Source organism: Rhipicephalus microplus, chromosome 5, assembly GCF_043290135.1.
Source record: "Rhipicephalus microplus isolate Deutch F79 chromosome 5, USDA_Rmic, whole genome shotgun sequence".
NCBI classification, from domain to species: Eukaryota; Metazoa; Arthropoda; class Arachnida; order Ixodida; family Ixodidae; genus Rhipicephalus; species Rhipicephalus microplus.
In genome coordinates this window covers 8,218,906-8,235,125 of record NC_134704.1, presented here as the reverse complement: position 1 = coordinate 8,235,125, position 16,220 = coordinate 8,218,906, and the positions used below count along the sequence as shown (strand labels likewise).

General features: G+C 45.0%; 1 protein-coding gene across 1 annotated transcript in view; it reads left to right on the top strand.

Annotated features, from left to right (window-relative positions):
* Positions 1 to 16,220, top strand: part of LOC119175053 (structural maintenance of chromosomes flexible hinge domain-containing protein 1) — a 274,681-nt gene that overhangs the window by 121,684 nt on the left and 136,777 nt on the right. Inside the window, exons 21-25 of the mRNA XM_037426232.2 lie at positions 2,400 to 2,544; positions 2,754 to 2,853; positions 5,388 to 5,460; positions 6,541 to 6,683; positions 7,340 to 7,480. Coding sequence (XP_037282129.2) covers positions 2,400 to 2,544; positions 2,754 to 2,853; positions 5,388 to 5,460; positions 6,541 to 6,683; positions 7,340 to 7,480 — 602 coding nt within the window. The remainder of the gene's footprint in view (positions 1 to 2,399; positions 2,545 to 2,753; positions 2,854 to 5,387; positions 5,461 to 6,540; positions 6,684 to 7,339; positions 7,481 to 16,220) is intronic.

The window sequence follows — 16,220 nt, the reverse complement described above, 5'->3', positions numbered from 1 at the left end:
CCACACTTAGTAATCTGGTTTGGAAAAAAAAACTTTGACAGTTTAATAATGAAGAATTTTAAAGTTTTTAAGAGTAGGCTTTCCGCACAATGAAAGTTGAATCGGAGCTTAAAATTCAAAGAATCACATAAAGAAGCCCACTGCTAATATGTTGCTATATTAAACTGGAGCTATGGTTGTGACCTGGTTAAAGCAGAATCCAAAAAATGCTAGCTTATTGTATTATAATATTTACTCAGATCAAGACCGACCCCAATTATGAGCTGACTCCCTAAAGTCAGAAGCCCGAAAAAAAAAAAAAAAAAACTTTCCTCGATTGTAGGCCGAACTAAACAGCAAAGACAGCGTTCACAAAGAGAAAACATTTATTGAACATGTAGATAAAGCAAAGCAGCAAAGCATGATGCAAATAACTCAACAATTATACAGCCGCTATTCCTGTTGCGTGCGTTGCATTGTTGTCTTGTTTTCTTTTCGCGTCCCTTCTAGTTACAATTGCATCTCATTAATTCGAACATGCTTAATTCAAACTTCCGGTTAATTCGAACTCACGATGAGGTCCTGTCAAAGCTATGTTTATTCCAATGGGCGAAAACGCCCAGTAATTCAAACGCGCAAGCACTTGCGACGGTTAATTCGAACATACTGCGCTCCCAAAATGCTCTCAGCACCCTGCTCGATCTCGCGGCGGCACCTGCAACACCTCAACGCTGCATGCGAAGGAAAAGAAAAAAAAGAGAAAAGGGTGCGGTGGAAGGTGTGCTCTTTCTCAAATGCCGATCTGTGATGCGCCCATGTTAAGCTTCTCCCTTTTTCGTCCCTGCCACGTAATGACCCATCTCTTTCCAACGCCGTGCGCGAAGAGAGAGAGGGAAAAAAAAAAGAAAGCTGTCGCTGGGTTGAATGAATGTGTGGCTGAAGGAAAGGAAAAAGGCACTATCTTCTGCAGCCCTTGCGGGAGCACGGCTCTGCGCCTTGAGGTGGGGAGGGGGGTCCCTCACGCGCCGTTGCTACGCTTCCCTCTTTCTCATCCCTGCCGCGTAACCATTCTCCTTTGAACGACACGCGCGAAGAAAGCAAAAAACAAAAAAAGCTGCCGTGGAGTGTTGGTTTTTTCTCAAATGTCGATTCACTTCTCTTTGCGTGGAGACGCTCCTCCTTTCTCGTCACGTGCTGGCCATCCTGCGGCTGCGGCATGTCGGCGAACATTTCCGTGCACAACTTCTCTCGCCAGGAGAATGCTGAAGCCGAAGTAGAAATGCATTACAAGCTGCGTGCGGAATTGATTGACTCACTGCAAGGCGAACGTGTGCAGATGCACATCACTGATTACTTCAATTAATGACGAATGTCTTGTGATTTGTGAATAAATGTAAGTCTTCTGAAACTTCCCCCTCGCGTGTTAGCTCAATGCACATGCGCCACTGCATGGACAGCCCTCCGTGTATTAAGCTTTCATTAATTTGAACTTCTTTTAATTCGAACAAATTTTCGGGCCCCTTCGAGTTCGAATTATCGAGATTTGACTGTATTTGCATCACGAAGACGCTGTGCTCATTCTGAGTCGTTTCTGTTTCTCTCGACACTGTCTTCAACAGTGCACAATCCTCGGTGCCAACAATCTCACTAAATATGCGGCACTTCTTAAAAGAGCGTACATTCAATGTTCCTGGTATGTCGTCCCACGCTGCAGCCCACCAGCGATGCACATTTTTTTTTTGTAGACTCCAAAGTCTCGCCTGGCTTGAACGTTGGGCGACGACTTCGTGGCTATGACAATTTTCCTTTTATAAGGGGCACTATAATGACACCGCCTCTTAGGTGCTATTGAGCTATGCCACGCACAGGTCTCTCGAAGCGCGAATCGAATCGGCAAACAGTTTGCCTCCGCACTCGCCACAAATATCAAAATGGTGGCCTCGCATATGTACTTAAGCCAAGTGTCGCCCAGCTTCTAACAGCTGTTATACCATCTAAGTGGCACTATTTGTGCACCACTTTTTTCAATGAAAAATAGTGCATTTTTTAAAATCCTCGAATGTAAGTTGACCCTGGAGTTTGATACAAAGAAATAAAAAAAAAAGCACCTATCAGCCTAGATACGAATAAATAAGGTAGAATAAAGTAGTCTAATTTATCTACTAGTAATAAGATAAAAAGATGGTGTTTATTGAAAAAAGAAAATCTAGATGTCATAGTGAGTATGGTGCTGAAAATTTTTAATTTTATCTACAGAATTGGAATTGAAAGTCTGGAAAAATTCAGTGTAGCACTGTGTAGTCTGCAGGGATGGGGTTGCAGTACTTTGTTGCCTTCTCACATTACGAATTCAGTGGGCTGTATTAGTTAAGCATTTTTTTCCCTATTTTTCACATACCTGTTGCTTTGCCCCCCTGCAGAGGCTGCACCGGACAAGTTCAATGTGGGTTACTTGGAGGGCCCATTTCGTGTTGGCACACCCTTCCAGATCCCGCTGGACTTTCTTGATAAGTATGGCAACTCAACCAAGCCATCTCCAGACCTCAGACCAGAGCTCAAGGCCAAGTAAGCTGCTTAATTGCTACCTCTTGGCAGTTATTCGTTGTGTTGCTCGGCGGGGGACTTGGGGTGAACTAATCCTCATTGCAGCACTTTCGATTTAAACATGTAGAACTGATCATCTATTCTGTAGTGTACAGGAACAAAGAAATTTCTTTCTTTAGACATTATGCTATGATAACATAGCTATTGTATTTGCTTCTTTCTATGAAAAGTGGCCTGGAATTATCCTATGACAGTGTCCAAGCCAAAGGCAACACACTGATAATCAAGGGAATTGTGGCCAAGGGGATTGTTGAGTCAAACTCGGGAAAGGTAAGTTGCCCTATTTTCATAGTGTTAAAAGATAGATGCATTTACAGTGGAGGGGTGCAACAGTTGCGGCAATTGCACCAATTTGATACAATTCCTCTTTTTTGCGCCGAGCTGCACCAAAACCATAATATTTGCTGAAATTGTGCCACACTGCGCCAAATGTCTATCCTGCCTCAATTTCTCAATTGCGCTACTTGAGTGAGATCATGTGGTCAGTGAGATCATGGAGGTCATGTTTGAAGCCCGCAGTTTGTGTCACCGATCAGTCCAAGTGGGCATACCCTAACCTTAAACCATGGTGCCATATACAGGGCGTATTAAGAAACGTGTCCAATATTCTTCATAAAAATCAGCAAAAGACGCTATTTGCTCGCTGTGTTGACAGTTGCTTTTTCTGTAGCGGCAGGCATCTTAAAAGGGTGGAATGCATCATTAGAACAGTAATTAGGTTTGTCCATAATTTTCTTTTTCTAAAGGTAAGCTCTTTTATATTATTTCAGATTTGATCTTTCGTGATAAAAAATGGATGTTTTTTTTTTTCCCCTAACCTGCTCCAAATTCATATTGTACAGTGAAATCTCAATCAAATCTCAAGGTACCACTAAAGATCATTCATTATTTTGAAAAGTCATTGTGAAAGAATTGGAAGTTAGCGCAAAAAGCGTAAACGCAAACACGCGAGTAGCGTACCTGTACTGTGTATACATTCGCAACAGCTTCATGCTCAAGTGAGTGTGAAAAAACAAGCAAACACTAATTATTACGGAACCAGTGTATGTTTTTTTTTGAGGAAGAGCTCAATCTACCTTAATGCGGGCTGCTAATGCTGAAAGACGAACTGAACACTGTGGGGGTGCTGACACCCCCCCCCCCCCCCCCTGTAAAGTTGTCTGCGCCGCGTGGCGCACGTGGCTCGCCCCAAGGCTTCGTTTCGGTGGTGACCACCGCCGGGCGACAGATGGCGTTGTGTTCGCTTTTTGAGTACCACTGTTGGTAGAGCGGTAGCGCCGGCAGTGGCCCCTGGCGGAAGGCAGGCCTTGGCGGTGGGCGAGCGTTGAGCGAGCCTCTTCTGCGCGTGGCGGCTGCCGCGAACGGTTGTCTGTAGCGCGGGTCCCCGGTGCTCGGCACCGCGGGCTTCGCGCCGGGGTCCCGCGTGTAAGGTCAGGCGTTGGCGACGCCGCCTTGGGTATGTGCTAGTGTGTTGGGTGTGTTAGTGTGGGTTCATCATGTTATTGTGTGTTTAGTGTGTCCCTGCGTTATGTTGTTTGTATGGTAGCGTGTTAGTTGAAATTGGTGTATCATTCGGCGGACGATATCGTCGTCTAAATTAGTTAATAAATGTATGTATGTTGTGTGCTTGGTACCGATCGTGTCAACTGTGTCCGTTCACTCCGAGAGCGTGGCGTGGCGGTGCGCGCGTTCGCCTCGCCGAGACCCCACAACACTTAAGCGTGCGCATCCTTCCTACGCACTGCGAAGCATCGGCATTAAATATGGATTCTTCATGTTAGTTCGCACGCACTGTGCTAATGCCGTCTTTGGTCTCATGGGCATTTTTTTTTTATTACAACAAACTTTATCAGTCTTGTCAGTCGTCAGCTAAGTCATGTGCGTGCTTCGTCGCCTCATTGTGCATAGTGCTCCAGTGTCAGTGAATCATGCACCGGTAATCATCGGCAACTTAACGTCGCATCGCATTTTTCATTCTGTCGTAGCAATCTTTTCGTGGTCATGCTCAACCACCAATCAAAAGGCTAGAAAACAGCCGTGTAACAAGTGCACGAGTGAAGCTGGCCGACGAAAGGCAAAGGCAACGGGGCAAAGCTTGGCGCAATAAACAAGTACTATTGCACATTTGAATAGGGCAGGCACATAAAGAAATTCGTGGACATTTTGATGATGATGATAGTGGCCGGCACAGAGATGGGCATTACTTTCACAGTCGTGAGTAACTTTTTAAAATCGCCATTCGTTATTTTGAAGTGTTGGGAAGATATAAGGGTCATAAAATATGACACATTATTTTGAAACATTTGATGTTCTAAAATTCATAGTAGTGAAATATTTTTACATTAAACCATTGGAGGGAAAAAAAACCATTGGAAGGAGGGGAATTTTCGAAAAAGTCAATAATCTAAAAAAATAGCCGATCTGAGGCTCGCTATAACGAGATTGACTGTAGTGCTCCAAAAGTAACATTTTGCTGCTATAAAAACTGCTCCAAATTCCATTTCGGCTGTTGCACTCCTGACAGTGGAACTATTTTATCAAAGACATGCACCGAGGAGTGATTCTTGTTTTTGATATGAGGTATTTTTTATGAGAAGCGTACCACAAATGCATTTTCTAATCAACACCTAGTTCAATGTGGGCACACTGGTGTCTCATATACCCATTTGTCACCTTCATCAGTGTCTCTTATAAATAGGTCTGGCTATACTCATTATGAGCTCCCTATTCTTTTTACTTTGTGTGTGTGTTCACCTATAAATAAGTCCTTTGGGTGTGAATTTGTGCATTTGTTTCATGTGAAGAGCTTCAACCTGACGGTGAAAATTCCTGGCCTTGAGGAGAACACGCAGACCCTCAAGATTCGCTTACTTCCTGGTGAGCTTCTCACGTCCCTTTTGCATGCAGGGGCAGTATTGGTGTTTTGCGAATAACCTGTGTGCCTAGTAATTACATACTTCCACAAAGAGAAAAAGTAAATAAGAAAAAAAAAGATTATGCACACAGCACTGTGTCCATCCATGGCCGTCTGGAGGGGATTCTAAATGGTGGGCTCGAATGTCAGGAAATATTAAAGACGATAGTCTTTCTTGAGGACCTTCGACAGAAAAATTTTGGTCTGTGTGTCTGCCTGCACATTTGTCTCTTTTCCGCCCTAACAATACCTCAAACGGCCATCCTCATCCGCAGCACCCACCAACATTGCTAAAGGTTTAGCGTTCATAGTTGTGCGATATTCAATTAAAAAAGCTAATATTGCGCATATCTGAGGCGCCATAACAACAGGTCTATGTTTTGTATGTCTGCCTTTATACTAGAAGAGGCACACACAAGTAACTAGAATGACTGTAGCGTTTATCGCACTGCGCTGGCAGTACAACGCGATGCTCAAGTAGGTGTTTCCAACGCTTTGCTACGACAACACGGTGGTGGCACCTGTCCGTCGCTTTGCATTCTACACCTTAGCACCTCCGAGACTGGCGCGCAGCTTTCTCCGCGGTCGCGCACGCCTTCGTTTTCGAAGATAACTGTCAGATGGCGCTTGTGTCTAACGTGCCAAGATGCGCTTGTTCGCCTCTGCCACACGCCCGAGGCACTCTAACCCAGTGCACCCCACAGAGCTTGGAAAGCTCGGTTTTGCCTGGTAACATGAATATCGGTCTCCAACTGTACTCGATAACAAAATTTAAGGTTAAATAGTGCTCATATTGGCACCAATTTTGAAAATAAGCACTTATAGGAATTTAGGCACAAAAGTCCAAAGTAGGCATTTATAGGCACTATAAAAGCACTATAAAAGCTGTTCTTAACCTCTAATGCATGCTCATATGTCAAAGTGGCGTGATAGGAACGCAAGAAACAAAATCGGCATTTACCTATAATCTGGTCTAGTTATGAGTGGTCTCTACCACAATATGTTACATGCATGCATATGTGTGTTCAATGTGATTTTTGCAGGGCCAGCCTATGAACTGCAGGTTCTTCCTGCAAGTGAAGACCAGCTGTCATTTGAAAATGGTGCTACGCCATCTTTCGACTTGTCTGTGCTTGATATGGCAGGAAACTATACCTGTGAACCCAAGTTTGTTGTGATTTGCAAGGTAAGTCCATTAACATCAAGCTATGCCATAGGAAATTTAAATTATAGACTTCTGTAGTGGTAAAAATGCTAAAGGCCTGTGTACGGCACAATTTTAGTGCATATTAACATTGTTACTTGGCACTAAATGAAAAGGTGTTTGAATAACCGTCTAATGGATCACAGGGCATCGCTGAAGGTCCACCCTTCGTGGAATCTGTGCCTACATTGCAGAGATTGCAAGTGTCACCCTTTACTTTGCGAAACCCAGGTGTTGTCCCGGCACAGAGATAGGACAGTGAGAGAAGTTGCTGAGGCTCTTCATATCCTCAAGTATGGCGACACGTGTGTCACAAGGCCTTCGGTCGTATTGCATCAACTAGAGATAGATTATCTAACTGCAAACTTCTAATCTTTTACACCATTTCTTGCTATTCATATGTATGTTTCCTTCAAAAAAGTCATGATGTACTAGCTAGCCTGCATTGAAACCTTGGTTCAATAAAGAGGGGACTCAAGGATGTCAACCTAACATGAATGAGCACTTTGACTTGAATTTGTACGCTGTGACCTCGTGAGCCATGTTGCAGTGTGATCAGAAGTTCGTCTTGCTAGCGGCAAGCACTGAGCAGTTCATCACCATAAGTGGAGCCTGCAGATTTGTTTCACCTGTTCCAGTTTCAGGCACCTCGTCAGACAGGCCTGCCCGTCTACACAGTGGATCTATCAAATAGCTGCAAAGGCACCATCACAGGCCCTCCTCTCACCTTGCGCCAAGTACAGAAGGAAGAGAAAGTCACTGCCAAGTTTGAAGTCCAGGTGGGTTCGACTTCATTATCGTCACTGTGCAATAACATGGTGCCTTTAGAGTGAATTCACAAGTGCCTCCTTTTGTGTGTTTTTTGTTGACATTCTAGTTGCTCAATTTTATGGCACTCATCTGCATAAAGTAAACTTGCAGCTCACTCAGACCTGTAGGTGTTATTTACTGACTTTACTTGCATAGAAAAGTTGACGCCAATTTGGGGGAAGGGCTCACTACGCGAAAAAAAAAAAAAAAAAAATCACGGGAGTTACAGATTTATAACAGCGAAAATTTCACATGACGGTTTTTCCTGTTTTGGCTCGCGAAATGCGCGACGAATATTTTTGGTAGCCTGAAGAACTTCTTGGTTTTTCCTGTAACGAACGCACGCGGATCGCGACGCCGAAGTGTCGCCTGTGAAAAACGGCCGCATTTGCTCCCTTCACTCTACGGCGAGCTGCTACAGGGTAATCCTGTGTTGTCGAACCAGTTGGGTTTCACTGGTAGTATGAGGCCTCTTCTCGAGGCCGGGGAGAAAAAAAAACAAAAAAACCAAAAAAGGGGGAGAAAAGAAAGAAAGAAAGAAAGTAAAAAAGAGGAAAAACTTTCTTTTCTTTCTTTTTTTCTCCCCCTTTTTGTTTTTTTTTGTCTTTTTGTTTTTTTTTAGTTCCCTCTCACTCTCGCAAACATGTTTCAAGGCGAGAGGGACGCAGCAGCAACGAAGTTTGGAAATTCATGTCAGTATAACTCATCCCCTGATGAAGGGAGGACCCCTCCCGAAACTGTTGGGAAATAAATATATTTATCCTTGTTGACAACGCTCCCGTTGTGCCATATCCCATACCTTCACGAAGACTAACTGGCCCATTGAATTATTACTCCCATTATATATATATATACATATATATATATAATCTAAATAAGGCCTCTGTACAAATGCCATTCTTTCTTTTTTTTTTTGTTCAATGGAAATCGAAACAACTTTAAAGAGTAGCAGAATTTGACTGGTAGGACGTAAGTGACAACCTGTAAAAAATATGTGATATTTTAAAATTTATTATACATAGAACATATAAGCTGATATAACAAGTAATTAAACTTAAAATAAAATGATGAATCAAATTGAGGGTAATATGTTTACACTTAAGGAGTGATGCGGGTCGAAAAACGTGAGTTTTTTTTTTAATTACCGATTTTTTATTTTCGCCTGTTTTGATAAGATTAGTACCTCTACTGTTATGAAAAAAAAAATTATACAGGCCGAGACTTAACTGGAAATGCTTTAAAATTGCATCTAAAGAGCACAAGGTGCCTGTTAAAAAATCCAAAGTGTGCAGTCTTCAAGCACCTTGCCGCCGATAACGCACTTCCGCTCGCCATTATTGGTCGAATGAGTCCAAGCCTCACTCTTCAAATAACAACAGTTTCTCTCGCTGATGCAGCGCAAGAAATAATAAAAAGAAGCACTGTTCTGCGTGTTTTTCAAGCGCCGCAACTGGCTTATCACATGGTAAAACCGGGGACCGCCATTGGCCGCTGCGCGCCTGTATGTGCTGTGAAACCTATTTGCGGGGTCCATGTCTTGTCAAGCACCACAGCTGAACAATGCTTTTCTCGTGTAATTGTCTCTGTTATGAATGAATAAAGGCACTGCTCGCAAGTGAAAGCCGTTGGGCGGCGTGCTCTGTAGGAATAAGCTACAAGTAGCTGGTTCGATTTGCAGCAGTTAATTTGTTGGATTTCAAAAGCCAATGCGTCAAAAGTCATTCACACCCGTCAGCCGGACAGTCCGTGATGCGGCAATGGATGATGTCAGTGCCAATCTTGTGAGGTCGAAAGAGCTCGCAGTGAGAGAACTTAGACGGGACGACATTGCCATTATGTACGACGGTATGTGGCACAAACATGGCCGCAAAATGGCATGACACTGGACTTAGTATGGATTTCGCAGTCCTGTCGAACTTCTTCTTAGCTCGCAGTTGGCACAAGGCTCTGCCAGATGGAGCGGAAGTTTGGCAAGCGTTTCATGGGCCTGTCTGTTAGCGAAACGTCTGTGAGGAGTCAGCTAAAAAAATCGGAGAGGGACAAACTCATGTTGCTGCCGTATTTTAGTTGCAGTGGCCACTACAAGAAGGATTGTTCTTTTTGGTCTGCAAATTTCATCAGATTTAATGATATTTTTCATAAATAAAAACTCAATTTTAACTTTAAAACTCATTTTTCTCAAAACACAAATTTTTCCATTTTTTCTAATGTGCCCCTCCTTTTTTGGGCACTTCTAGTTCTCGGATCTGCATAAAATTTTGCCCAAAATTTTTTCAAAGTATGACAAATGCAATTAGCTAGTTTAAATTTCAATATTTAATTGCATAACAAAAATATTGTATGTAAACCTTTACTAGGGTAGGTGAAATATGGACTTTTACATCTATTATTTTTCCCGTGTATTACACATTTTGTATGTGCTTCCTAATTAGTTATTTGCATTCTACACTTTATTTGAAACATTATGAACTATGAATAGTAAAAAATTACAGAAGTTTAGGGATGGAAAGAAGGGGGCAAAAGGTTAAGGTTTTCACTTTGTCATGTTGCAGAGCTATAAGTGTGCAACTTGCAAGAAAACTAATTATATATTTGAAATCGGCATAAAAAGTTCCATAAATGGCTCAAGTTTCATTGCTCTAGGGTGAATAATAAAAAAAAAGTGCCTTCGAGTAGCATCTTCTCTTAAAAGGGCCCTGCAACACTTCTTTTAAGTACCCATGGAATGGATTCATTAAAGAAGTTTATTGCGTCACAAATTCACTGCTTCAAAAATTTTAAGAACCTGTCTAGTACGAGTGGAGTTGCAAATATCTGTCACATGTTGCAATTGGATTATCTATGTTCATTCCGACGAAAGCACTGGAATCGAGGCGGGTGATACAAAATTTAGTACGGAAACCGTCGAACGAAGACCGAGAGCAGCGTACTCGGAGCTTCGGAAGTACGCGTGCGACCGGCGCAAGCACTGTCTTCTACAGTGCGTGTGATTGTCCTTGCTACAACCGCTGTGGACGAAACCGCGGTCGCTCTTGACACGATCATGTATGGCGACGGCGTAACTGACAGAACCCCGAAAGTGTGCGCTCAACCAGTCAAAGCAACGCTGCTTTCGGCAAACTCTGCACACAAAACGGTGGCAGATTATATCGTAGATGGCATAACATGACTTAATTTTTAAGGCGCGTGCGCAGCCAAGCGCTTCGGGATTGCAAAATAAACACCCGTTTGCCGCAACCGCGGTCGCGGAAACGTGATTGCAATCTCCAAGCTCTGAGGGCACACAGTGGTAGGTCAAAGGCAGTAAATACGTAAGAAAAAAAGTCGCAGTTAGTGGTGGCAGTGCTGCCTACCAAATCTTGTAAACATTACATATGTACTCCTTTGATACAACCGTCGCGAAAGTCAACGCCAATTTTAGTTGTCATGCACTGAAGTTGATTTTTGTAGCAGTGTCCAGGGCCAGCTTCCTCAAGAGCATCAGCGCTTCATATCAGCTACTCGTATTGCTAATACGCATGTACCAGTTGGCATCGTTGCACAAGTGCAAACAACTTGTTGTATAAACATCTACAGCTATTCATCATGTGTCTGTGTGTGCAACATCTGTACATATACTTAGCATCATTTCATGACATGTCACTCAACAAAAAAATTAAAACACGGTCACTTTCCGTCTGCATGCTTCGCATAACGTCGTTTCCTAGGTTTCTTTGTTTGTGTGTTCATATTGCCGCCAGCACGTAGTGGGTTGACAGCAAGAGCGGCTCTAAATCTGGAGGAAAAAAGATCGCCTTCTTCTTTGCTCGAGAGCCAGCCACGACTGAAGAAAACAGCCTTTGTGACTCCAGACGGCCTATACCAATTTCGAGTGCTCCCTTTTGGCTTGTGTTCAGCACCGGCAACTTTCCAGCGAATGATGGACACTGTCCTCACAGGGCTCAAGTGGCAGACTTGTCTTGTCTACCTTGATGATGTGGTGGTCTTCTCTACCACGTTTGAGCAGCACCTTCACCGCCTGCGCAGCGTGCTGGAGGCTATCCGATCGGCGGACCTCACACTAAAGCCACAGAAGTGCCACTTCGGCTATAAAGAACTAAAATTTCTTGGACATGTAGTTAGCGCCGAAGGAATCTGTCCCGATCCGGGCAAGCTTGCCGCTGTTGCCGAATTACCAGCTCCTGTCGATAAGAAAGCCGTCCGGCGCTTCCTTGGTTTGTGCGCCTACTATCGCCGATTCATTCATGGCTTTTCACAGATAGCAGAACCTCTGACTCGTCTCACGAGGGACGACACGTTGTTTGTCTGGGAAAACGAGCAACAAGCAGCTTTTGATGAGCTGCGACAGCGCATGCAATCAGCGCCCGTTCTCGCTCATTTCGACGATGATGCTGACACGGAGGTCCATATTGATGCTAGTAACATTAGGCTCGGTGCAGTGCTCGTTCAGCGTCAAGAGGACATCGAAAGAGTGATAGCCTACGCCAGCCGCTCTCCATCCCGTGCCGAGGCGAATTATTCCACTACGGAGAAAGAGTGCCTCGCAGTCGTGTGGGCAATCACCAAGTTTCGCCCGTACCTTTATGGTCGTCCCTTCAAGATAGTGACGGACCATCACGCGCTCTGTTGGTTGGCAAGCCTGCGCGACCCTTCAGGTCGGCTAGCACGGTGGAGTTTGCGGCTGCAGGAATTTGATGTCACCATCGTCCATAAGTCCGGCCGTAAGCATGAAGACGCTGACACACTGTCACGCGCACCCCTTCATGTTGTCAGTCAGGAAGCAGAGGAAGACGAAGGCTTTCTGGGCGCCGTTAGTGCATCAGATTTGAGCAAACGACAGCGAGATGATGCAGATATTCGTCCAATTATTGATCATTTAGAGGGCCAGGGCACAATCATACCACGTCATTTATCCCGCTCGTTGACGTCGTTCTGCCTACGAGACGGTGTGCTGTACAAGAAGAACGCTCGTTCGAACAATCGTGCTTACCTCCTGGTGGTTCCTCGAGACATGCGAGACGACGTCCTCTTCGCTTGCCATGACGAACCCACATCGGGTCATCTGGGCTACTCAAGGACACTTGCCAGAGTGAGCGAGAGGTACTATTGGCCAGGACTTTCAGCAAGCGTAAAAAAGTACGTAAAGAGCTGTCGGGAATGTCAGCGCCGAAAGCAACCATCTGGTAAGCCAGCTGGTTTGCTTCAGCCCATTGAAGCACCCTGCACGCCGTTCGACCAAGTCGGCATGGACATTCTCGGGCCATTTCCTATGTCTGCGGACAGCAACAAATGGGTGATCGTCGCGACCGACTATTTGACACGCTACGCTGAAACCCAGGCGATCCCACGAGCCACGGCTTCTGAGGTAGCACAATTTTTTATGCGCCACATCGTTTTACGACACGGTGCTTCTTCCAGTGTAATAACGGACAGAGGGACGGCATTCACGGCGCAGCTTACGGACGAAGTTTTCAAACTGAGCAACACCAGACACCGAAGGACAACTGCGTACCACCCGCAAACCAATGGACTTACTGAACGACTGAATAAGACCCTCGCAGACATGATCTCAATGTACATCGACGTACAGCACAAAACATGGGACCGGATCTTGCCTTACGTGACCTTCGCATATAATACCGCCGTTCAAGAGACCACGCGATTCACGCCATTTCGGCTTCTCTACGGCCGGGAAGTGCAGACCTTGCTAGACTCAATGCTACCGTGTCAGGACGAAGACGAGTTGGCAAGAGACGCCGAAGAATTCGCAGAGCGTGATGAGGAAGCCCGGCAGCTCGCGCGACTGCACATCGGCCAGCAACAGCAGGCAGACGCACGACGCTATAATACCCGCCACAGAGAAGTGTTTTACCGCCCCGGAGATCAAGTTTGGGTGTGGACGCCCGTCCGCCGCCGTGGCTTTAGTGAAAAGTTGCTGAGCCGGTACTTTGGCCCATATAAAGTGTACTTTGGCCCATATAAAGTGTTACGCCGCGTCAGTGACGTGAACTACGAAGTGGTTCCGGACTCAACACCCCATGCACGGAGCAGGACACGGCTGAGGCCGGACGTCGTTCATGTGTTGCGCATGAAGCCATTTATTGCGCGTTGTTCGTAACTTTTCCTTTACCGTACAGCGTTCTTTGTGTTTTTTTTTGTTTATTTTGTGAACTTACTTTCTCGTTTATTGACGTTTCCTATGTTCGCACGCTCTTCAGTTTTTACTTTCACTTCATCCGAATTTCCATTTTTTTTTCACGTGCTTATGTAGTAGCATCGCGGTGCCGCTATGTACTTTCCTTTCCTCTTTTTGGTACTTGTTTTTTTTTTTCTTTTCGGAAGGGGGGATAATGCCGCCAGCACGTAGTGGGTTGACAGCAAGAGCGGCTCTAAATCTGGAGGAAAAAAGAAGATCGCTTTCTTCTTTGCTCGAGAGCCAGCGACGACTGACGCATCGTCCTAGTGCTAGCTACCTGGTGGTTTAATAAATCCCCCAGTACTTGTGACTCATCGTGACAATATATATAGATACGTATGCATATATTGTGAAGAACGGCGACGGTGGCAAAGGAAAAAAAAAGCAGCCTGGACTGTCCATATGGTAATCGCTATCGCAATAAAAAGGGGCCGGACGCGTTTTGGCGTTCCTGTCAAAAGGATGTAGTAGTGAGCAAAGCTTTGACCCACACTTTTGCGGCAGCAAGCTGCGCCATCCCGTCCATTCACCTGTTTCTCAGGAAGACGCACGCGAGTTGTTTTGACTGAAATAGATTCTGCTAGTTGTGTTGATCGTTTGAGACTCTCACCTTAGTGCAAAACTCTACCCTCGTGTGTTCAGCCACTCCTAGCCACTATAAGGCCGCAACGCTGATGTTTGCGCTTGAAATTGAGACCGCCCTCCCACTGCCTTTTGTTTTTCAGGTTCAGGATGTTTTCTTGTTTGTCCTTGTTTTTTTTTTTGTGCCGCGTGCCCCCCCCCCTCCCCCATTGCTGAAATCTCCCGGATTCAGACTCCTTGAACTTGGCAGGTATGCTGACTGCTCATCAGGCATATGCACATATTCTCATTAATTTGGCCGCTGTGCTTTGCGTTTATCGACTCAGCGTTTAACACTGGCACGTTCTGATTAAGAAAAAAAAAGGGTGGCTGTACAAAAATAAAAAAGCCGCAATTGCACTGCAAGTGTGAAGCAGTGAATGCGATAGCAGCGAATTGTAAGGTTATGTGAAGTAGGCTGCAGCTAACGTATATGAATGCGTTCTCAAGTAACTGGTCAAAATGATAGTGTACGATAATGCGACCACTTCAAAGAGAGCAACACTTTTTGCCCATTCTCTTTGCGATAAGAGTGTGCGCGCCAGCGATCGCAACCATGCCCTTAGAAGAGAAGCTTATAGTTATTGCACAAGCGACACCTGCCGTACCCCGCACTCTTTTTTTTTTATGCTCTTCCAAGACTGGTGGGGTGCTTTCTCTCTGCTTTGACTACAGCAGTCCTGGGTGAGGGTATTGGATGTTATCACATGCGCCCTTCGTGGGTCGTAGACGGGCTTAATCTTTTGGCCTCTGCTTCAGCCGGGTTCGTCGCCCACTCGCGTTTTTACCCGGGGATGGAACATAAGATGTGCCGGAGTATGTTATCAATTTAGAATTGATACGGGACATGACAGTAATGGCGAAAACCCCTCAGAAGTGTCGATATAATTTCTATTGCAAAACTCAGCTGAGTGTTAAAAAAATGCAGCATTGATCAAATGGAGCTTCAGAAGTGATTTGAAAGGGGTCAAATCTGTTTTGAATGTTCTCACTGCTCTAAACTTGCCCGGAAAGGCCCTTACGGCTGCTCCAAAACATGTTTATGGCTTTCCAAGCCTGCTACAAAAAGCACTTTTGCCTGCTCTCTGGACTGCTTTCAAACTCATGTACCCGGTTCCATCCCTGGGCTTAGAATAGATCCAATGTTTGTGTGGACAGAAAGGTATACCTGATCAAATGGTATCGTCTATGCGGGCGCTGTTGGTCTAAGAGTTCTGAGCTGGGCAACACCAAGGCCCATCTCCCAATAGTACACTAATTTGACAGTAGAACTCACCTGCTTGAAGCACGATAACATCTTACTCTCAGAACCTTGGTTGCCATGGCTAACTACGTTACTACTATGAGTCTCCCGGGTTGACCGAAGGACTCCCGGATTTTGACCATTTCTTCCGTTTGTACGGTTGTCATTAAAATCTCCTGGAAATCGAAATTTCTGTGCATGATCTGGCCACATTGACAAAAAAAGCAGCTCAGTCTGCTCCAGGCTTTTCGGACCTACCCCTTTGTATTATATAAGAGGCGTTCATTTAAATGTACTGTTGAAGCTCAGTGGTGTGAAATACAAATTTGTGAAAATCCCCAGCCAAATTCCACTATGTCCATAGAGCTTAAATTCGAATGTACCAAACACATTTCTTAATCTCGGCGGTTTATATGAACTTTAGTACAGAAATCTTCGAATGAAGGCCGAGAGCAGCATACTCGAAGCTTTGGAAGTACGCGTGCGAACGGCGCACGCACTGTCTTTTACAGTGCGTGCGCCGGTCGCAGGCGACGCGATAGTGATCTACGCTGCTGACTCGCAGGTTGCGGGTTCAAATCTCGGCTGCCGCGGCTGCATTTCTGATGGAGGCGGAATTGTCATAGGCCCGTGTGCTCATATTTGGGTG